The sequence below is a fragment of the Oncorhynchus keta genome, chromosome 11 (assembly GCF_023373465.1).
Source record: "Oncorhynchus keta strain PuntledgeMale-10-30-2019 chromosome 11, Oket_V2, whole genome shotgun sequence".
Lineage (NCBI taxonomy): Eukaryota > Metazoa > Chordata > Actinopteri > Salmoniformes > Salmonidae > Oncorhynchus > Oncorhynchus keta.
In genome coordinates this window covers 26,116,913-26,139,828 of record NC_068431.1, presented here as the reverse complement: position 1 = coordinate 26,139,828, position 22,916 = coordinate 26,116,913, and the positions used below count along the sequence as shown (strand labels likewise).

The window sequence follows — 22,916 nt, the reverse complement described above, 5'->3', positions numbered from 1 at the left end:
CGACAGGTGGATTAACAAAAGGCTAAGCTGTGTTTTGCTATATTACACTTGTGAATTCATGAATATAAATATTTTTAGTAATATTATTTGAATGTGGCGCTATGCAAATCAGCGGTTGTTGATGAAAATTATCCCGTTAATGGGATGGCAGCCATAAGAAGTTTAGAAGGCAGACCACTCCCCATTTTAGCTACTGTTGTATCAATATGTTTTGACCATGACAGTTTACAATCCAGGGTTACTCCAAGCAATTAAGTCACCTCAACTTGCTCAATTTCCACATTATTCATTACAAGATTCAGTTGAGGTTTAGGGTTTAGTGAATGATTTGTCCCAAATACAACGCTTTTAGTTTTTGAAGTATTAAGGACTGACTTATTCCTTGCCACCCATTTGGATATTAACTGCAACTCTTGTTCCAGTCATTTCAGTAGCTGTAGTAGCTAATGTGTATAGTGTTGAGTCATCTGCATACATAGACACATTGGCATGTCGTTAATAAAGATTGAAAAAAGAAAGGGGCCGCGGCAGCTGCCCGGGGGAGTAACTGATTCTACCTGGATTATGTTGGAGAGGCTTCTATTAAAGAACACCCTCTGTGTTATGTTAGACAGGTTACTCTTCATCCACAATATAGCATGGGGTTTAAAGCCATAACACACAGTTTTTCCAGCTGCACACTATAATCTATAATGTCAAAAGCCGCAATGAAGTCAAACAAAACAGCCCCCACAATCTTTTTATCATCAATTTCTCTGAGAGGAAGCCCAGTACTGAGATGAAGCTCAGGCAGGTAGTAGGCTCCGCTAGTTCCTGGCTGGCTGGCGGATCTGGAAGATTCAGGTTGACTAGCAGATCTGGAAGAGACTGGTTGACTGGCAGATCTGGAAGAGACTGGTTGACTGGCATATCTGGAAGAGACTGGCAGATCTGGAAGAGACTGGTTGACTGGCAGATCTGGAAGAGACTGGTTGACTGGCAGATCTGGAAGAGACTGGTTGACTGGCAGATCTGGAAGAATCTGGTTGACTGGCAGATCTAGCTGCTCTATGCAGACTGACAGCTCCTTGCAGACTGACAGCTCTGGCAGCTCCATGCAGGCTGACAGCTCCTTGCAGACTGGCAGCTCTTTGCAGACTGACAGCTCTGGCTGCTTAATGCAGACTGACAGCTATGGCTGCTTCGAACAGACTGACAGCTTTGACTGCTTTATGCAGACTGACAGCTCTGGCTGCGTCATGCAGACTGACAGCTCTGACTGCTCCATGCAGGCTGACAGCACCCTGCAGACTGGCAGCTCCTTGCAGACTGGCAGCTCTTTGCAGACTGGCAGCTCTGGCTGCTTCATGCAGACTGACAGCTCAGGCTGCTCCATGCAGACTGACAGCTCAGGCTGCTCCGAACAGGCAGGAGGCTCCGGCAGCGCTGTAGAGGAGGAAGGCTCTGATAGCGCTGAACAGGCGCAGGAGGGAAGGAAGGCTCTGGCTGTGCTGAACAGGCGGGAGACTCCGACAGCGCAGGAGGGAAGGAAGGCTCTGGTTGTGCTGAACAGGCGAGGTGCACAGAAGGCCTGGTGCATGGTGCTGGAACTGGTGCTACAGGATCGAGGACACGCACAGGATACCTGGTGCGGGGAGCTGCTACCAGAGGACTGGTGTGTGGAGGTGGCTCTGGATAGACCGGACCGTGCAGGCGCACTGGAGCTCTTGAGCACCGAGCCTGCCCAAGCTTACCTGGCTCGATGCCCACTCTAGCCCGGCCAATATGATGGGCTGGTATGTGCCGCACCGGGCTATGCACCCGCACTGAAAACACTGTGCCCTCCATAGCATAACACGGTGCCTGCCCGGTCTCTCTAGCCCCCCGATAAGCACAGGGAGTTTGCGCAGGTCTCCTACCTGGCATAGCCATACTCCCTTTAAGTCCCCCCCAATAATTTTTTTGGGCTGCTTTTCGGGCTTCCAACCGCGTCGCCGTGCTGCCTCCTCATGCCAGCGCCTCTCCGCTTTTGCCGCCTCTAGTTCTTCCTCGGGACGGCGATATTCTCCCGGCTGCGCCCAGGGTCCTTTTCCGTCTAATATCATCTCCCAAGACCAGAAGTCCTTATATTGCTGCTCCTCACAATTAACAGGGAGAGTAGGCTCAGGTCTGACTCCTGACTCAGCCACTCTCTCTCTCTGCGCCCTCCCCCAATAAATATTTGGGGGTTACTATCGGTTTTCGCTCTGCGCCGCCGTGTCTTTTTTTTTTTACTCCATTCGCCTATAGCCCTCTTCGCGCTGTTCCAGCGAATCCCAGGCGGGCTCCTGCACTCTCTCTGGGTCGGCCGCCCATCTGTCGATTTCTTCCCACATCGTATACTCCATGCCTCTGCTGTCCATAACGTCCTCCTTTTTATGCTCCAGCTGTCGCTGCTTGTTAACATGCTGCTCGGTCCGTGTGTGGATGGGTGATTCTGTAATGGCGTTCTTCGTTTGTAGAAAGAGAGTCGGACCGAAATGCAGCGTAGTGGTTACTCATGACTTTAATAGGAATAGTGACACATGAAATAACGATACAAAATACAAAACAACAAACGGAACGTGAAATCTAATTACCGCCTATCTAGTGAAACTACACAGAGACAGGAACAATCACCCACAAAATACAAAGCGAAACCAGGCTACCTAAATACGGTTCCCAATCAGAGACAACGAGAATCACCTGACTCTGATTGAGAACCGCCTCAGGCAGCCAAGCCCATACAACACCCCCACTCAACCGCAATCCCAATAATACAAAAACCCCAATACGAAATACAACAACATAGACCCATGTCACACCCTGGCCTGACCAAATAATTAAAGAAAACACAAAATACTAAGACCAAGGCGTGACAATGTGGAAAAAGAGAAGGGGCTGAATTATTTCCCAAGGCACTGTATTTACTTTAAATAACTACAAATATTCAAATGTAAAAAATAAAAAAAATATTTAAAAATATCTTGATGGTATTGAAAAAAAACATCCCGTGGCTTTATCCATATACCCTGGTATATGGTACATACGGTATACCGCACATTGAGTTTACGGGAAATATTTTGTCATCTCTTGGAGGAGATGGATTTTCCCCTTCTAGCTTAGTTCACTCTATGTTGACAATTATTAGAAAATAAGCCTGTTAATTCATAGTTATTTAGCAAAAGAAAGCCATGCGTTTCAGTGCATGCCACTGGAACACTCAGGCTATGAATAATTTTTGAGACAATGAAGGTCATGCATTTGGTGCTCTTATTTACATGCTCCTGTGAAATGTCTGAATGGGTTACGAATGGTATGAGCAAATGTCATAGTTTGTTTCTGATCGTGGGCTTTCGTGTGTGTTTGTGAAAATGTAAAGTGTGTGAGTGTGCTTCAATCCGGGTGTTCCTTTGTTTAGGCCTGTGTGCGTGTTGCTTGTAGGCCTACATGCTTGAAAGTCCAAGTTTCTGTGTGTGCGCTTAGAGCTTGAGTGGTCCAGTGTGTCTGTGTGGACATTTCACACCAAGCCCCATTGTGTGCTCAGTGTAACTGCACAGTATGTTTGGAGTCATTGGCTCGCCTCGGTGTGTGAAAGTGGCACCACTTTGTGTGCCCAGTGAATGAAAGTGGTATCACCAGTCAATAGTATGAATTATGTATGGCAGGAGTAGGTGAAGGCCTTATTTTGCATCATCTGCAGCTTGTTCAGCAAATTAGCATTTGGAGAGAGGTCTGCCTTTGTCTGGGGTTTGAGCTCTTCTTTATGACTTTAATATGGAAATAGAGGGAGCAAGGGAGGGTTCTTGGATGCCTTTTTCATCATTTGTTTCACACGGTTCCTTTTCCTAATTGGTCAGCTTTGAGGGAACACTACTGTTAGGTGTGGACTGGGCAGATGGGAGTGATCATTGATTGGCTAGATCCCCGTTGGGCTCTGCTTGAACTGGTGGACGGTCATCAAAACCTGCCCAGGATTAACAGGGAAACGACAAAGCTGAAAGATGCCTGTGCTACAAACTGAATGAACTTGAGTTGCCAATGGACAGACATTTCTCTTGACTGTCAATATGATTTTAATTAATTTCACTTTAGTGCAGCATCCAGGCTTTCTATGAGCTATTCCCTATTTCCTCCCTCTCTTCAGCTCTCATCTCTTCATTCTCCTCACCTCTCCTCTCTTCACTCACCTCTCCTCACCTCTCCTCTCTTCACTCACCTCTCCTCACCTCTCCTCTCCTCTCTTCACTCACCTCTCCTCTCATCTCTTCACTCTCCTCACCTCTCTTCACTCTCCTCACCTCTCCTCTCTTCACTCTCCTCACCTCTCATATCTTCACTCTCCTCACCTCTCATCTCTTCACTCTCCTCACCTCTCATCTCTTCACTCTCCTCACCTCTCATCTCTTCACTCTCCTCACCTCTCATCTCTTCACTCTCCTCACCTCTCCTCTCTTCACTCTCCTCACCTCTCATCTCTTCACTCTCCTCACCTCTCATCTCTTCACTCTCCTCACCTCTCATCTCTTCACTCTCCTCACCTCTCATCTCTTCACTCTCCTCACCTCTCATCTCTTCACTCTCCTCACCTCTCCTCTCTTCACTCTCCTCACCTCTCATATCTTCACTCTCCTCACCTCTCATCTCTTCACTCTCCTCACCTCTCATCTCTTCACTCTCCTCACCTCTCATCTCTTCACTCTCCTCACCTCTCATCTCTTCACTCTCCTCACCTCTCCTCTCTTCACTCTCCTCACCTCTCATATCTTCACTCTCCTCACCTCTCATCTCTTCACTCTCCTCACCTCTCATCTCTTCACTCTCCTCACCTCTCCTCTCTTCACTCTCCTCACCTCTCATCTCTTCACTCTCCTCACCTCTCCTCTCTTCACTCTCCTCACCTCTCCTCTCTTCACTCTCCTCACCTCTCATCTCTTCACTCATCTCTCCTCTCATCTATTCACTCTCCTCACCTCTCCTTTATTCACTCCCCTCGCCGAGGTTTGGGGAAATTCAAACATCAAATCACACTGTCATTGTTGCCCTTACTGCCCTTAATACATGTACGTATCACATCAAACCAAGCTCTGCACTGTTACAAGGCTAATTCATTGAGTGCACTGCACCTTTTCCCCCTCTTATTTGAAACTTTGGAATTAAAGGAGAAAGAAAAGGCTGCATTTTTTGGAGTCAATGGTCCTTGCAAATAGCTAGGACCATTGAGTTGGTACAAGAGGGGCACTTTGTTTTCAGACAAACAAGGTAGTTGCGTTTTACTGTTGCCATTGCTGCTATTTTTCTGTGTTCAACGTCTGTGATTCTCTTTCTCTGCCTTGGCTGCTCTGTAGGCTCAGCTCAACGAAGCTGCAATCAGTCTCAATTCGGGCTGAGGCTGGAGCCAAATAATGCAATCTCTCCATCCACCGACTCGGACATCCTGCCCCTCTGCTCTGTGCATTAGTACCTCTTCCTCTAGGGCAATTTTAGCTGCCACTCTTGATCACCCTTGCCTGCTTGGAAGCTCGCAATGTTTTTCATGTGGAATTGTAGTCTTAGGCTTGTTAGCGTCTTGGCGAAAAACGAGACGAAAATGAAATAGCCACAGGCAAAACATTTCAGCCAAGGTCACTTGCATTAAAATGGGTTGTTTTTTTCAGTGCTTTATGGCGCTGTAGCTCTATTTCATCTTAACCGGGGAGTTAACCTGTGTAGTCTTTCTAAAGGTGGTCTGCAAGTCTATGATAAATGGCAGTTGTGGAGGGGATGTTGAAAGTCACTAACCACAGACGTATTGACAATCAAACTCCTAATGCAAAACCCACCAAATCACTCCGAGCTGTGGCAGAAGCAGGTGTTCTGTCTACGTAGGTTTTGTTTTTATATGCTTTATTGATAATGGTTGTCCTATAATGTTGTAATCACATTGGTGGGGAACAAATCTGGAAATGTATGTTGATCATTCACAGTCCTAATAGGATGCCCTCATTCACTTCTCCCTAGGAAAGTTATGGGTGGAGAGGGGTATGGGTGGAGAGGGGTATGGGTGGATCATCTTGAATGAGCTCATAGACCTACTGAGTGTAACTTAACATTGCTGCTTGAATAATCCTCTTCCCCCCCATCTAGGTAAGCTTTTTATTTGGCCCCTGGTGGTAATGATGATGATGGGGGAGGGTTTGAGTCATGTTGCCGGCAGCTCCTGATGGCTCCCCCCGCTGTGAGGGGGGCCGATTTAAGGTGACACACCGCACCAGTGAGCTCAGGGCTCGGAGAGATGTCTGTAGCCCTGGCTCATCCAACTAACACACACTGGACTGATGTCATGTCCCCATCCCATCTCCGACCATTGAATCTCAGACCCCATAACTAGACAGAGAAGAGAGGTTGAAGAAAGGAATTAACTAGCTTTTGATCTGACCCTCCTTAATGTTAGGGCTACTGCGATGCTCAAACTGTTGTCCAAACACATGATTCTTAAATTCATCCAGATGTTGAATGTGGGATTTGATCATCAACATGTTGCCATAATTTGAACTCCAACCTTAACTGGCCTTGATTTATGTCATCAAGCTCGACAGTGCCAGGCCTATTTTGGTCCTGTAAAACAGATGGTAGTGGACGAGGGAGGTAAATTCTCTCTCCTACCTTTCCCATAGCCATCTCAGTCTGTAACTCACTGCCCACTCACCATACAAACAACTGAAACAGTTTTGTTGGAAAGCTGACAATTTGTCTAAGTGCATTCATTCCACTTTGAGCAGCAAAATGGCTTTTCTTTTGTAATAGCTAGGCTATATGCGACAAGTGTAAGGACATCATTTCTGTTCCCTCTTATTGAAACAAATGGTCGTCAAACAAGCCTTTCATATCTGGGAAGTGGGAACAATAAATCCCTGAATATCCCACAGCTGTGGCTCGGCCTGTGTACACGGTCACGTGCACGGATATTGACAAGCACGGGGCAGAAATAGCCCCATTTGGATGCAAAGGCGGATTGGGGATCAGCTACAGTGTAAATAGCACGGACCTGCCAATAGTGTTTCCATCTGTGGCCATTTTCTCTCTCTTTGATGGGAGGAGAGATGGGCAAAACAGTAGAGAGTGAGAGAATGTAAAAGCAGAGGGCCTAGCCAAGGTTGTCTACTTATCCCCTCGATTCGATTTGTCAGTACAAGGTTTTGGGCCGGCTAACAGCAACAGTGAATCCCTGATCCATGCCTAAGGAGGACCGACGGGCCCCTCTTGTCCAAGGCTTTAGCTGAACAGGGAAATAGGCTAAAATCAAGAGTCGCTCTCTCGCTCGCTCTTTCTCTCGCTCTCTCTCTGTCTCTCGCTCACTCTTTCGCTCTCTCTCTCTCGCTCGCTCTCTCTTTCCCTCTCTCTTTCCCTCTCTCTTTCCCTCTCTCGCTCTCTCTCGCTCTCTCTCGCTCACTCTCTCGCTCTCGCTCGCTCTCTCTCGCTCGCTCTCTCTCGCTCTCTCTCTCTCTCTCTCTCTCTCGCTCTTTCTCTCTCTCGCTCTTTCTCTCTCGCTCTCTCATTCTCTCTCTGCTCTCTGTTTACATCCCAATGGGAGGTCCAAAATAAAAGCAAGCAAGTTGAAGTTGCAGGTTCTGTGAAGGCCAAGGTCTAAAGAGGCCCTGGCTACTGTTTGACAAACAAAATCAGGCAGTTATGGAAGACTTGTGGGACGTGACTGCAGTGCACCTCAGTAGCTCTTCTACCTTTGAGAAAAGTGGAGCTGAAGTATTTATTTTTTTATTTTACCTTTATTTAACTAGGCAAGTCCGTTAAGAACAAATTCTTATTTTCAATGAGCATCAGCTCATCACTGTGCACATTCACCATCCTGAACCTCCTTCATAACTTATTTAATCTGTACCCGAATAAATTGCATGCTTTCCCGAGTCGTAGTGGGAGGCCCACACAACATATTATCGTGTGACTCCAAGTTTACTTAGATATGATGATTATTATGTCAATAATTGTGCATTAAAGTGTTTCTACCAGTAATTGTACAGACACAGATGTTAATACGAGTGTAGCGAAATGCTTGTGCTTCTAGTTCCGACAATGCAGTAATAACCAACGAGTAATCTAACCTAACAATTACACACAAGTGTAAAGGGATAAAGAATATGTACATACAGATCTATGAATGAGTGATGGTACAGAATGGCATAGGCAAGATGCAGTAGATGGTATCGAGTACAGTATATACATATGAGATGAGTAATGTAGGGTATGTAAACATTATATTAAGTGGCATTGTTTAAAGTGGCTAGTGATACATTTTTTACATCAATTTCCATCCATTTCCATTATTAAAGTGACTGGAGTTGAGTCAGTATGTTGGCAGCAACCACTCAATGTTAGTGGTGGCTGTTTAACAGTCTGATGGCCTTGAGAAAGAAGATCCCACCTTATTTTCTTTTGTCGACATTTTGAAAGTTCACTGACAATTTTGCACTTTCCATCAGGCCTGTTGTGAAATGTTTTACCCACATGTACTTTACTCTCATTAAAAGGTTGGATGGAAACTTAGTTACAGATGGAGACAAAAACTGTGATTAAACAAAAACTAATAGGGCTGAGCTCTCTGTATGCAGGGCTGCATTGTGTAGGCCTTTTCATCTGTAATAAAAATATACTCGTACAGTATGTCATCACAAGGTATCCTAGCCACCTGACATGTCAATATAAACCAAATTTGATCACATTTACATTAGGCCCATTTATTTGTGTTCTGGGTTGTTTTAGGCTGTAAATGCATAGCTTAGGCTATAAAAACATGATATTACATGTCCCCTGGCCAGGCCCAGATGGGATCAGAGCGCATAGGCTTCTCTAGGCTACAGTTGATTAGACTGAAGCACAGGCTAATTGTGCACGTTGACAAATCATGAGACATTACATAATTTTTATCCAACATTTCATGAAAGTAAATGTTGGATAAAAAAATTCACGACAGGCCTGATGGAAATGGCTAAAATGTCAGTAAACTTTCAAAATGTCGACAAAAGGAAATAAGTGAGACAAGGTGGGATCTTTTTGTGCCTGTAGAAATGGTGATGGGGATGGTCTTCCATATAAAACAGGTTGTCACGGTGAATTCCCTGACAGTATACCCACGTTGTCATTTGCAATTTGCTTTTACCACATGTAATGATTTGCATGATATTGATAAAAGTGAAGCATGGTTTGTTGTAAGGTAGGTAGTCTTATATTCATGTGAGGGGGTTAATCGTTCAATTTTGATAGGCTAGCCTTACTTGATGAAGACATGCTGTTATAGCAACTCTGTGCTTTTGTCTTGAAGCTAAAATGTGTAGCCCACAGACGAGTAAATAAACCCTTTAATTGTCTGCACATAAATGCTTGTGAATTGTTGCATTATTCAAGAGTGTAATATAGTTTGGTTGCATTATTCAATAGTGTCATAGGCTTTCGAAGAAAAGTTTGTCATTGTTGAATAGTTTGTGCTCACTGGCTTGTGGCTTCTGTGATATTTACGGTCAATTTGAGCTGCGGACCAAGAATGTTGCGTTGCCAGCCACAACGAAAGGTAAGGTAAAGGCAAAGATGTAATGTGAATTGAAAAGTAGAATTCTCTTTCTCCACCCCGCTCCTCAGACTGTCTTTCATATCTCATTGTGGGAAATAGGACCTTAGACACGCAGCAACATTTTCACAAGATTACCTGCCTCAAATAGGTGTGGCACAATACACAAGCTGACATTTCATCTCTTAAGATAATGAATTCAGCAATGACTGAATGTGCCCATGTCCTTGATTAAAAAAAAAAAAATCTGCTATATTTTCCTCATTTAAATTGAAGCCTTATTCATTTATATCTCAGTTGAACAGCTAATTGGATTTGTGGCTCCTATTGCTAATGCCTGAAGCTTAACCACTCTGCAAGGCACAACCTTTAGTTTTATCACAAACAAATTGTACCTATATGCTCCCAAAGACCACCATTTATTTTCCCCTTATTGTCAATTTTTCAACTCACAGTATTATTATCTATTCAGAAGCCCATCTTTATGTTATGTTATGTATTGTTGCATAGAGTATATCTCTGTATGGTGCTTCATTAGGGGTTTAGAGAGAACAGCTGCAAAAGATAATGAGATTCTTTGGACCAGAAATGTGTTCTTGGAAATCATGGCTACATTACGGGATTAGATGGGTGTATTTATGTTCTGCTGAGCGTTACTGTAAGTGGCCTTTCCCATTTGGTATAGAGAAGTTTCCTGACGTTTCCTGAATAAATCTTTTTTTAAATATATATTAAAGGGATAGTTAACCCAAACTACAAAATTACATTGCTTAAAGATTAAGGAAACAAATCTATGGGACGGGTTTGACAGCAATCCATGCTTTGGTTTAGTTTGCCTGGCATTGTTTCCAAATGCTAACTTTTTATGATTTGTGGCACTATCCTATCGAAGTCCTAGTACTGATATTTGTATTTTTCACGCATCATGTCCAAATCATTTAAAAATATCTCAAATTGATTGTGAAGCTATACACTGTCACTTATAGATGATTTGAACATGTGTGAAAAAAGCTAATATCCTACCATGACTTGAATAAGATTTGTGCCAGAAATGTCACAAATTCTTGGTACCGATATTAGCGTTTTACACGCATAGGCCTCTGTGTGCAGTTCCGTAAACTGCAAGATGATCAGAGCAATACAGGGGACCACTGTATTTTCTAATACAATGTAAGTTTATATGAGATGGCAACTTTATATGGTATGTTTCATGTTATCGATGTGAGTGGCTTCATAACAAGGTGTTGTAATTAACCTCTTGAGACTCTAGGGGCAGTATTTCATTATTGGATAAAAAAACGTGCCCGTTTTAAGCGCAATATTTTGTCACGAAAAGATGCTCGACTATGCATATAATTGGCAGCTTTGGAAAGAAAACACTGACGTTTCCAAAACTGCAAAGATATTATCTGTGAGTGCCACAGAACTCATGCTACAGGCGAAACCAAGATGAAACCTCAAACAGGAAATGAGCTGACTTTTTGAGGCTCTGTTTTCCATAGTCTCCTTATATGGCTGTGAATGTGCCATGAACGAGCCTAAGCTTTCTGCCGTTTGCCCAAGGTGTCTGCAGCATTGTGACGTATTTGTAGGCATATCATTGGAAGATTGGCCATAAGAGACTACATTTGCCAGGGGTCCGCCCGGTGTCCTTTGTCTAAATTGGTGCGTAATCTTCAACTGGAGGCATTTTCCATTGAGATTCAGAGGAGAACGCACACTTCCACGAACTATATATCATCGAAGAGATATGTGAAAAACACGTTGAGGATTCATTCTAAACAACGTTTACCATGTTTCAGTCGATATTATGGAGTTAATTTGGAAAAAAGTTTGGCGTTTTGATGAATGACATTTTTTTTATTTTTTTGGTAGCCAAACATGACGCAGAAAACTGAACGATTTCTCCTGCACAAATAATCTTTCAGGAAAAACTCAACATTTGCTATCTAACTGAGAGTCTCCTCATTGAAAACATCCAAAGTTCTTCAAAGGTAAATGATTTTATTCTGGTTTTTGTGAAAATGTTGCCTGCTGAATGCTAACGCTAAATGCTATGCTAACGCTAAATGCTGTTACACAAATGCTTGTTTTGCTATGGTTGAGAAGCATATTTTTGAAAATCTGAGATGACAGTGTTGTTAACAAAAGTCTAAGCTTGAGAGCTAGCATATTTGAGTTACGTTGAGTTATGGTAATGAGCTTGAGGCTGTATTCACGATCCCGGATCCGGGATGGCTCGACGCAAGAAGTTTAAGGCTTTCACACATCGTACCGAATGTGTATCTAGCATTCGTCTGCCAACCGTTCAGCGTGTTGGTCTTTAATTTTTGTGACACGATCCTACATTTAAAATCGTTGCACACTCAGTTCGCAAATGACATGGATGTGCTAAGTACTCTCGGTCAGCAACCGCTGTTGGTGTGTCTGAACCCTAACACTATGCAAGTCAATGGACAAGCAGCCTTTCAACGGTACACAGTGTCCTGTTAGCGTGCCGTCCAGGTACCTTTGACAAGTAATCAACAGAGTCGAAGTTGCCATAGGAGCAAAGTGTCTGTCTGAGCTCTGGTTACATTTTAATTTACTTCTCGTCGAGGACTCTGCCTCTGAGCAAATTATAGAGTTAAACCACTTAGCAGGTTTCTTTCTCACTGTCTCTCAGGAAAGGAGGGATAGAAAGAGAGAAGGCGTTGAGGAAAGCAAAGGACCCCTCCTCGTTTTCTAATAACATCCGAAACGGGGGAGTACAGCAATTAGTATTTTGGTTCCGATGCAGTTCCACAACCTCCAGGCCCTTTTCCAAGCTCAGGTTCCCTTTGCTGTGGAAAAGGCAGACTGCCGCAGAATATTCATTTTTAAAAGTCTGAACAAGCAATTATAAATTACCCTTATGGGGCCTTTGCAGCTTTTGTTTGTGGACACACACACAGAACCATAAAGATACATCTTTCGCGGAAATTGTCACGTTGCAGAGAGTGGGCTATGGTAACTGTAGATGACTACAGGGTGAATGTGTCAGTAGTGTTAAAGTTGAAAAGTGTGTGTGTTTGTGCGCATGCAGACTGCGCACATCTGTGTTTTTGTGTTTTTGTCTGTGTGTGTTTCTCGTGAATCTGTGTCAACCGTCTATGGTGTAAATGTGAATGAACTCATGAGTAAACTTGTATGGCTGTAAGCGTTGTCTGTCTGCAAATGTACCAGCGTGGGTGTGTCTTCTCTGACTGCTTATTGCAGACCAGTGTTGTCTGTATCTCGATCTGTATGGATCTCTGCTCCCCCTTCAATGACGTCTTAGATCTGTATGTGACTTCACACTCAGTGGAGTCCATTCTGTGGCGCTCTCTGCACCCCCAAGTCCCTCTCTCAAACACACACACAGAGACAGACATACACACTATTACCCCTGTGTCAGCCCGATCAGCAGTGACGCTCTGTTCTTTTCAATCAATGCCCTGTGGAGGGAGGCAGTAAATCAGGGATTAAGGTGCGGCGTGGCACTCTATTCCTTCAAGCCTGTGTCTTTTCATCTCATCAAGGTGCAAACAGAGGAACGTGGCCATGATGGTACCCCTACACTTTAATCATTGCCGGTGACCTCACTCATCAATAATAGATTAAAAAACAATCGCCGCCTCGTCTCGCCCTGTAACTGCACTCCTCTCCGCCTCTCCTCCAAGTTAGTTTATTTATTTTCTCTGTGTGGGCAAGTCAAAGAAGTCCAAGAATATGCCGTCCATGTAAGATAAGGTCTTGTGTTTGTTGTGCGGCCGATGAGTGGGAATGTTTAACACTAGAAAAGCCACCCCCCTTCAGGCCAATGAGTAGTCCTTTGACTCAACATTCTAACAGTCTAATAAATACATTTCATGTATGCTATCGGAAAAATAATACTTTGGTTGTATTTATGAAGGTATCGGGTAACGGGTAACATTAGAATATACTCTTTTTTTTAAAGAACTTAAGAAAAACTTGCTGGTGCTCACATGTGGAGTGCATGGAACAGTGGTTATTTTTGGAAAAGGTGATATTTTGAAATAGAGCTCATCTTATTTTTTGGGGTTATTTGGCAATGGCGTTTTGGAAACCTCAGAATCTGCTCTTTCTGATACTATATAGAGATCTACATGTCTTACCTGCATGTAACTACATAGGATGATTTTTAAAAGTAACTTTTTCGCTCTCTGGGGAAAAACAAGTCTTCTTTAAACTGTTTGTGAAATCAAAATTCTAATAACATACTTTTAAATATACTTTTTTAGGAAAATTCAAGGACAGAGGCATGACTAAAAATGGCAGAGATATTATTGTGTCAAAATGATCCCCTTGGCCTTTTCTTGTGTTAACCAGAGTGAAGGCTTCGAGAGGCAGTTAAAAAGAGAGCACTGCTACGGTACCATTCCAGTGAGGCTAGTTTATTGTACCGGTGTTTTCGGCATCGACCGATTTTTGTATTCAACAGGTCTCAAGAGTCTCACGACAAATCAATAGATGGCTTATTGGGAATTGGCTGTAGTCATTTGGTTGTGGGAATCATAAAAAAAAGACTCCAAGGATTCTCAGAAAAATCTCAGTGGGATTGTTTTTCCAATGCCTCTGATCAGGCGCAATCACAATTTTCTTGAAGAATAGTCACATGCTTAAGCACATATCTCAACCAGTGATAGACAGTGTATATAGACTGTCTTTTACTTCAGACCGACAGCGGTCAGTCAATACTCTCTTTTCCAGAGTTCCTTCGCTCTCATTAAAATCAACTATGGTCATACTAAGAATTTCACCGGAGAGCAGCCATCGGCACCCTGAGCAGAGCAGATTAGTGAGGCCACCCAGGGTTTCACCTCCCTTATCAGGCAGGACCGATTAGACCTGGTAAAAATGTAATCTGGGTTTGTTTTAACCCAAGGTTCCACACTGGAATCTCTTGGGAGATCAATTTACTGCCATCCTTGATGATACAAAAAATAAAGAAAACTAAGTTCAGACGAGAGCTGTCCCCGACCCCAAAAAATCTTGGTCGACCAAGAGTCGTCTCTTCTTTCAAAATTTGAAAACTTGTATTTTTCCATATATAGACAACCTATGTGTTTTAGTAAAATCAACAATATGTAGGGCACTGAGCTTGTCTGATGCTTTAAGCACACTATTTGATTTAAATAATTAAGACACACAAATGATTCAAGGGGAAGCCAGAGATCAAGATAGCCTAACCCAAAATATTTTTACAGTACCAGTCAAACGTTTGGGGACACCTACTCATTCCAGGATCTTTCTTTATTTTTACTATTTTCTACATTGTAGACATCAAAACTATGAAATAACACATATGGAATCATGTCGTAACCAAAAAGGTTATTCAAAATATCCACCCTTGATGACAGCTTTGCATTCTCTTAACCAGTTTCATGAGATAGTCACCTAGAATGCATTTCAATTAACAGGTGTGCCTTGTTCAAAGTTAATTTGTGGAATTTCTTTAGTTAATGCATTTGAGCCAATCAGTTGTGTGGCGACTGATTGGTAGGGGTGGTATACAGAGAGAGCCCTATTTGGTAAAATACCAAGTCCATATTATGGCAAGAAAAGCTCAAATAAGCAAAGAAACGACAGTCCATCATTACTTTAAGACACGAAGGTCAGTCAATGAGGAACATTTCAAGAACTTTGAAAGTTTCTTCAAGTGCAGTCGCAAAAATCATTGAGCACTATGATGAAACTTGCTCTCATGAGGACCACCACAGAAAAGGAAGACCCAGAGTTACCTCTGCTGCAGAGGATCTGCAGAGGATAAGTTCATTAGTTACCAGCCTCAGAAATTGCTGCCCAAATAAAGGCTTCAGAGTTCAAGTAATAGACACATCTCAACATCAACTGTTCAGAGGAGACTGCGTGAATCAGGCCTTCATGGTCAATTTGATGCAAAGAAACCACTACTAAAGGACACCAATAATAAGAAGAGACTTGCTTGGGCCAAGAAACACGAGCAATGGACATTAGACCGGTGGAAATCTATCCTTTGGTCTGAGTCCAAATTTGAGATTTCTGGTTCCAACTGCCGTGTCTTTGTGAGACGCAGAGTAGGTGAACGGATAATCTCCGCATGTGTGATTCCCCTTGTGAAGCATGGAGGAGGAGATGTGATGGTGTCGGGGTGCTTTGCTGGTGAAGCTGTCAGTGATTTATTTAGAATTCTAGGCACACTTAACCAGCATGGCTACCACGCCATTATGCAGCGATACGCCATCCCTTCTGGTTCGCACTTACTGGAACCATCATTAAAACTTCCGGCGCCGACAGAGATGGCCGCCTCGCTTCGTGTTCCTAGGAAACTATGCAGTTTTTTTACGTGTTATTTCTTACATTAGTACCCCAGGTCATCTTAGGTTTCATTACATACAGTCGAGAAGAACTACTGAATATAAGATCAGCGTCAACTCACCATCAGTACCACCAAGAATATGATTTTCGTGACGCGGATCCTGTGTTCTGCCGTTCAACCAGGACAACGGAATGGATCCCAGCCGGCGACCCCCCCCAAAAAACGACTCCGTAAAAGAGGGAAACGAGGCGGTGCACCACTCCCTAGCATTCTTCTCGCCAATGTCCAGTCTCTTGACAACCAGGTTGATGAAATCCGAGCAAGGGTAGCATTCCAGAGGGACATCAGAGACTGTAACGTTCTTTGCTTCACGGAAACATGGCTCACTGGAGAGACGCTATCGGAGGCGGTGCAGCCAGCAGGTTTCTCCACGCATCGCGCCGACAGAAACAAACATCTTTCTGGTAAGAAGAGGGGCGGGGGCGTATGCCTTATGGCTAACGAGACGTGGTGTGATCAAAGAAACATACAGGAACTCAAATCCTTCTGTTCACCTGATTTAGAATTCCTCACAATCAAATGTAGACCGCATTATCTACCAAGATAATTCTCTTCGATTATAATCACAGCCGTATATATTCCCCCCCAAGCAGACACATCGATGGCTCTGAACGAACTTTATTTGACTCTTTGCAAACTGGAATCCAAACATCCTGAGGCTGCATTCATTGTAGCTGGGGATTTTAACAAGGCTAATCTGAAAACAAGACTCCCTAAATTGTATCAGCATATCGATTGCGCAACCAGGGCTGGGAAAAACCTTGGATCATTGTTACTCTAACTTCCGCGACGCATATAAGGGCCCTGCCCCGCCCTCCTTACGGAAAAGTTGACCACGACTCCATTTTGTTGATCCCTGCCTACAGACAGAAACTAAAACAAGAAGCTCCCACGCTGAGGTCTGTCCAACGCTGGTCCGACCAAGCTGATTCCACACTCCAAGACTGCTTCCAGCACGTGGACTGGGATATGTTTCGTATGCGAGTTCGGTGTGCGAGTTCATTAGAACGTGCGTTGAAGATGGCGTTCCCATAGCAACGATTAAAACATTCCCTAACCAGAAACCGTGGATTGATGGCAGCATTCGCGTGAAACTGAAAGCGCGAACCACTGCTTTTAATCAGGGCAAGGTGACTGGTAACATGACCGAATACAAACAGTGCAGCTATTCCCTCCGCAAGGCTATCGAACAAGCTAAGCGTCAGTATAGAGACAAAGTAGAATCTCAATTCAACGGCTCAGACACAAGAGGTATGTGGCAGGGTCTACAGTCAATCACGGACTACAAGAAGAAAACCAGCCCAGTCACGGACCAGGATGTCTTGCTCCCAGGCAGACTAAATCACATTTTTGCCCGCTTTGAGGACAATACAGTGCCACTGACACGGCCTGCAACGAAAACAGGAGGCTGAAGAAATTCGGCTTATCACCAAAAGCACTCACAAACTTCTACAGATGCACAATCGAGAGCATCCTGGCGGGCTGTATCACCGCCTGGTACGGCAACTGCTCCGCCCACAACCGTAAGGCTCTCCAGAGGGTAGTGAGGTCTGCACAACGCATCACCGGGGGCAAACTACCTGCCCTCCAGGACACCTACACCACCCGATGTTACAGGAAGGCCATAAAGATCATCAAGGACAACAACCACCCGAGCCACTGCCTGTTCACCCCGCTATCATCCAGAAGGCGAGGTCATTACAGGTGCATCAAAGCTGGGACCGAGAGACTGAAAAACAGCTTCTATCTCAAGGCCATCAGACTGTTAAACAGCCACCAATAACATTGAGTGGCTGCTGCCAACACACTGACACTGACTCAACTCCAGCCAATTTAATAATGGGAATTGATGGAAATTATGTAAAATATATCACTAGCCACTTTAAACAATGCTACCTAATATAATGTTACATACCCTACATTATTCATCTCATATGCATACGTATATACTGTACTCTATCATCGACTGCATCCTTATGTAATACATGTATCACTAGCCACTTTAACTATGCCACTTTGTTTACATACTCATCTCATATGTATATACTGTACTCGATACCATCTACTGTATCTTGCCTATGCTGCTCTGTATCATCACTCATTCACATATCTTTATGTACATACATCTTTATCCCCTTACACTGTGTATAAGACAGTAGTTTTGGAATTGTTAGTTAGATTACTTGTTGGTTATTACTGCATTGTCGGAACTAGAAGCACAAGCATTTCGCTACACTCGCATCTGCTAACCATGTGTATGTGACAAATACAATTTGATTTGATTTGTTTTTCAACAGTACAATGATCCAAAACACACCTTGGATGTGTAAGGAGTATTTGACCAATGAGAGTGATGGAGAGCTGAATTAGATGACCTGGCCTCCACAATTACCCGACCTCAACCCAATTGAGATGTTTTTGGGATGAGTTGGACCGCAGAGTGAAGGAAAATAAGCTAACAAGTGCTCAGCATATGTGGGATCTCCTTCTAGACTGTTGGAAAAGCATTCTTCATGAAGCTGGATGAGAGAATGCCAAGAGTGTGCAAAACTGTCAAATATATTTTTTATTTGTCTAACACTTTTTTGGTTATTTAATAGTTTTGATGTCTTCACTATTTTTCTTCAATGTAAAAAATAGCAAAGATTTTTCAATTTTCACCTTTTAAAGCCCTGGATTAAAATAGTATCCAATAGTAAAGCTGGAGGGGGTAAAAGTTGCATAGCTAAAGATAACAAAATAAATGACATCCTGGTCAAGCGAGGCAAAATTATTGTTCAGAAGAAAAAAATACATGAATGAAAACCTTTCCTCTATCATACATCAAATGCCGTCTTCCCGTGATGGGGGGGATCCACATTCTCATAGATTGTTTAACAATTGGATTAGATGTGTAGCTGGATATCGGAATAGGTAAGGGTGTACATAACAGTGCTGCTAAAGATGTTTAACAGGCTTGCACCCAAGAGAGATGACTTGAAAAATGTGGATAATCTAACCACTACATAATATTTCTGATGTTGTTAGACATGGGTAATGCCAGGCCTCCTTGATTTTTGAGCCTTTGAAGAAATATTTTACGTAGCCACAGGTTTTTTTTTATTCCAAATGAACGCGGTAATAACTTGATCTTAATTGTAGAAGAAGGATTTAGAAAGAAAACTGGAACACATTGAAATAGGTGGATAAACCTTGGCAAGACATTCATTTTCACAGTATTTATGCGTCCAGATGACGAAAGGAGGAGTAGCGACCAACGCTCAGTCATGTGTAGTATGTTCTAATAGCTTTGTAAAGTTTGCCTTTAGGAGATCTTTAAAGTTTCGCTTAACTTCTTAAGGTATAGGGGGCAGCATTTTCACTTTTGGATAAATAGCGTGCCCAATTTCAACTTCCTGCTACTCATGCCAGGAATATAAGATATGCATATTATTAGTAGATTTGGATAGAAAACACCCTGAAGTTTCTAAAACTGTTTGAATCATGTCTGTGAGTATAACAGAACTTATGTAGCAGGCAAAACCCAGAGAACTAACCGTTCAGATTTTTTTTTTGAGGTCTCTGTCTGTTCAGTGAGTTCTCATTGGAAAACGATATTTCTTAGGAACTTGTTTTCAGTTCCTACCGCTTCCACTGGATGTCACCAGTCTTTGGCATTTGGTTGAGGTTATTCGTTTGGGCAATGAAGAAGTACGGCCATCTAGGAACTGCGTAACACTGTTGAGAGTTGCGCAAGACTTGAAAAGTAGCTTGGTTTGTTGTCTTCCTGTATTGAACACAGACCTGTCTTCAATTTGATCAATTATTAACGTTTAAAAATACCTATAAAGTTGTATTACAAAAGTAGTTTGAAATGTTTTGGCAAAGTTTACAGGCAACTTTTGAAGTATTTTGTAGTGACGTTGCCCAATTTGGAAGCTGTTTTTTTCCTGGATCAAACGCGCCAAATAAATTGACATTTTGGATATATATGGACGGAATTAATCGAACAAAAGGACAAATTGTGATGTTTATGGTACATATTGGAGTGCCAACAAAATAAGCTCATCAAAGGTAAGGCATGTTTTATATTTTATTTCTGCGTTTTGTGTAGCGCCTGCAGGGTTGAAATATGCTACCCTCTTTGTTTACTTTTGTAATATCATCAGACAATAGCTTCTTATGCTTTCGCCGAAAAGCCTTTTTGAAATCTGACATGTTGGCTGGATTCACAACGAGTTTAGCTTTAATTTAGTTTCTTACATGTGTGATTTAATGAAAGTTAGATTTTTATATCAATTTGCCGCGCTGAATTTTCCCTGGCTTTTGGCCAAGTGGGACGCAAGCGTCCCCTATACCATAATAAGTTAACTGAAATACCCAGATATGTGTTTTGAGAATTTTGTTATCAATGTTCGTAAACTTCAATTAATCTACTCGGTCTGCAACCCAGAAATTGTAAGATTCTGGTTGAATGAAACAGACGATTCCCAGCTTACAATAGTCAAAATGTTTATTCATGGGAAAGTTCTCCAGTCCATTATACAAAAACATCAATTTTATATTTGCTCCTTACTTACGCACATACGTTCACACAAACAGTAGATATCCTATGCACATACATACACACAAACAGTAGGTGAGTTTTATCCTTCTCCATAGTTCTCACCACTGTGTATCACTACCCAGCCGACAGTTCCATTTCCCCGAGGGTAGTGAAACCTTGAGAAGTACTCCCTGTCCTATCATAACTTTCTCAGAGTTCTAACCAGGTCTGTTCAAACACAGTTTAATTGTTCTCTGTATTTTCTTAGGCACACACATACACACACATTTCTCCCCCCCCAATCCAACGTAGTTGAATTATTCCTTATACATGCTACAAATATTCCTTATACATGCTACATAAACTATAATCCCTAATGGTTAAGTTTCACGGTAGAATTATTTAGTCATTATCTCTAAACATATAAATTATTTGATCAATGTGTGAATTTGCTTGCGACCCTTTTGAATGGAAGTGTAGCCGAACTGGTGGATCCATAATGCGGGTGAATACAAGACATTTCAGCATTCAGTTTATACCCAGATATTTTCCCAAAGGTTTTAAAGGTTTCAAAACGATTGATGCAGATAACATTGGATCATAGATTAATAAAAGTATATCATCAGCATAAAGTCAGAGGTTGTGTTTGAGACCTCTTATCACCCCTTTCACTACCTCACTGCTATGTACAGTAGATCGATGGGTCGTGGCCCTATGGGTATAGAAAAAAGGAGTGGAGATATCAAACAACCCTGCCTAGTTGAGGCCTGTAGGAGGCACACTTGAGGGGATTATCTTTATTTATAATGATTGATATAGTGGCTTGGTAAAACGTCTGGGGTAGAGATTTCCTATCAAAGGAGTGGGAGAAGGCTGAGGTTAAAAGCAGTAGGAGCTGTTTATCAAATTCAGCTGAGAACCCATCTGGTACCGGTGCTTTGCCATTCTTTAAGGACTTCATTACTTGTAAAATTTCTGAAGTGGTAAGTGGTTTCTCAAGATCCATTCTCACTTTGTCATTTAGCTTTGGTATTTGTAAACTTGATAGGAAAGTGTCTGTCAAAGAGGATTCTCCAGAGGCTTTAGTGTGATATAAATCAAAGTAAAAGTTTTTAAACTGATTATTGTTAAGGCACCAGCCTTTGTGAGGGCTTTTTCTATCAGGGACTGTAAACTGGAGGACAAGTGGAGCATGGTAAGATCGTACAATGTTGCAAAAGTTGACAAGCGACATCAGTTTGTCAACAAACCGATAGTCAATACATGAAAAGGTATGGTGAACATGGGGGGAAAAATAGTATTGCCTTGTAGGATTTAGTGCCTGCCAAACATCAAACATGAATATAAAACATACTGTAGGCTTAATACAAAACATACTGTAGGCTTAATACAAAACATACTGTAGGCTTAATACAAAACATACTGTAGGCTTAACACAAAACATACTGTAGGCTTAACACAAAACATACTGTAGGCTTAACACAAAACATACTGTAGGCTTAATATAAAACATACTGTAGGCTTAACACAAAACATACTGTAGGCTTAATACAAAACATACTGTAGGCTTAACACAAAACATACTGTAGGCTTAACACAAAACATACTGTAGGCTTAATACAAAACATACTGATGGCTTAATACAAAACATACTGATGGCTTAATACAAAACATACTGTAGGCTTAACACAAAACATACTGTAGGCTTAATACAAACATACTGTAGGCTTAACACAAAACATACTGTAGGCTTAATACAAAACATACTGATGGCTTAACACAAAACATACTGTAGGCTTAACACAAAACATACTGTAGGCTTAACACAAAACATACTGATGACTTAATACAAAACAGACTGATGGCTTAATACAAAACATACTGTAGGCTTAACACAAACCATACTGTAGGCTTAATACAAACATACTGTAGGCTTAACACAAAACATACTGATGGCTTAATACAAACATACTGTAGGCTTAACACAAAACATACTGTAGGCTTAATACAAAACATACTGATGGCTTAATACAAACATGCTGTAGGCTTAACACAAAACATACTGTAGGCTTAATACAAAACATACTGTCGGCGTAATACAAACATACTGTAGGCTTAATACAAAACATGCTGATGGCTTAATAGAAAAATACTGTAGGCTTAACACAAAACATACTGTAGGCTTAATACAAAACATACTGTAGGCTTAATACAAACATACTGTAGGCTTAATACAAAACATACTGATGGCTTAATACAAAACATACTGTAGGCTTAATACAACACATACTGATGGCTTAATACAAACATACTGTAGGCTTAACACAAAACATACTGTAGGCTTAATACAACACATACTGATGGCTTAATACAAACATACTGTAGGCTTAACACAAAACATACTGTAGGCTTAATACAAAACATACTGATGGCTTAATACAAACATACTGTAGGCT

The 22,916-nt window shown here is 42.2% G+C and overlaps 2 protein-coding genes across 13 annotated transcripts in view; one reads left to right on the top strand and one right to left on the bottom strand.

The window, feature by feature from the left end:
- The window catches only part of LOC118389976 (cell adhesion molecule 1-like), a 486,522-nt gene that overhangs the window by 195,733 nt on the left and 267,873 nt on the right, over positions 1–22,916 (top strand). The gene's annotated exons all lie outside the window — the stretch shown is intronic.
- LOC127933108 (octapeptide-repeat protein T2-like) lies at positions 1,714–5,925 on the bottom strand. Of its 5 annotated transcripts, none has more exons than XR_008147419.1 (4): positions 4,779–5,925; positions 4,635–4,730; positions 4,491–4,586; positions 1,714–4,442 (listed from the first exon to the last, which is right to left on the bottom strand). XR_008147419.1 is itself a non-coding variant. In XM_052529803.1 (3 exons), exons 1-3 carry the CDS (start codon positions 4,951–4,953, stop codon positions 4,276–4,278), a joined length of 582 nt encoding a protein of 193 aa, XP_052385763.1. In that variant the 5' UTR covers positions 4,954–5,925; the 3' UTR covers positions 1,714–4,275. The 5 variants fall into 5 exon arrangements, 1 of the variants encoding a protein (XP_052385763.1); XR_008147421.1 differs by having other exon boundaries at positions 4,659–4,730; XR_008147423.1 differs by having other exon boundaries at positions 4,659–4,730; positions 4,803–4,826.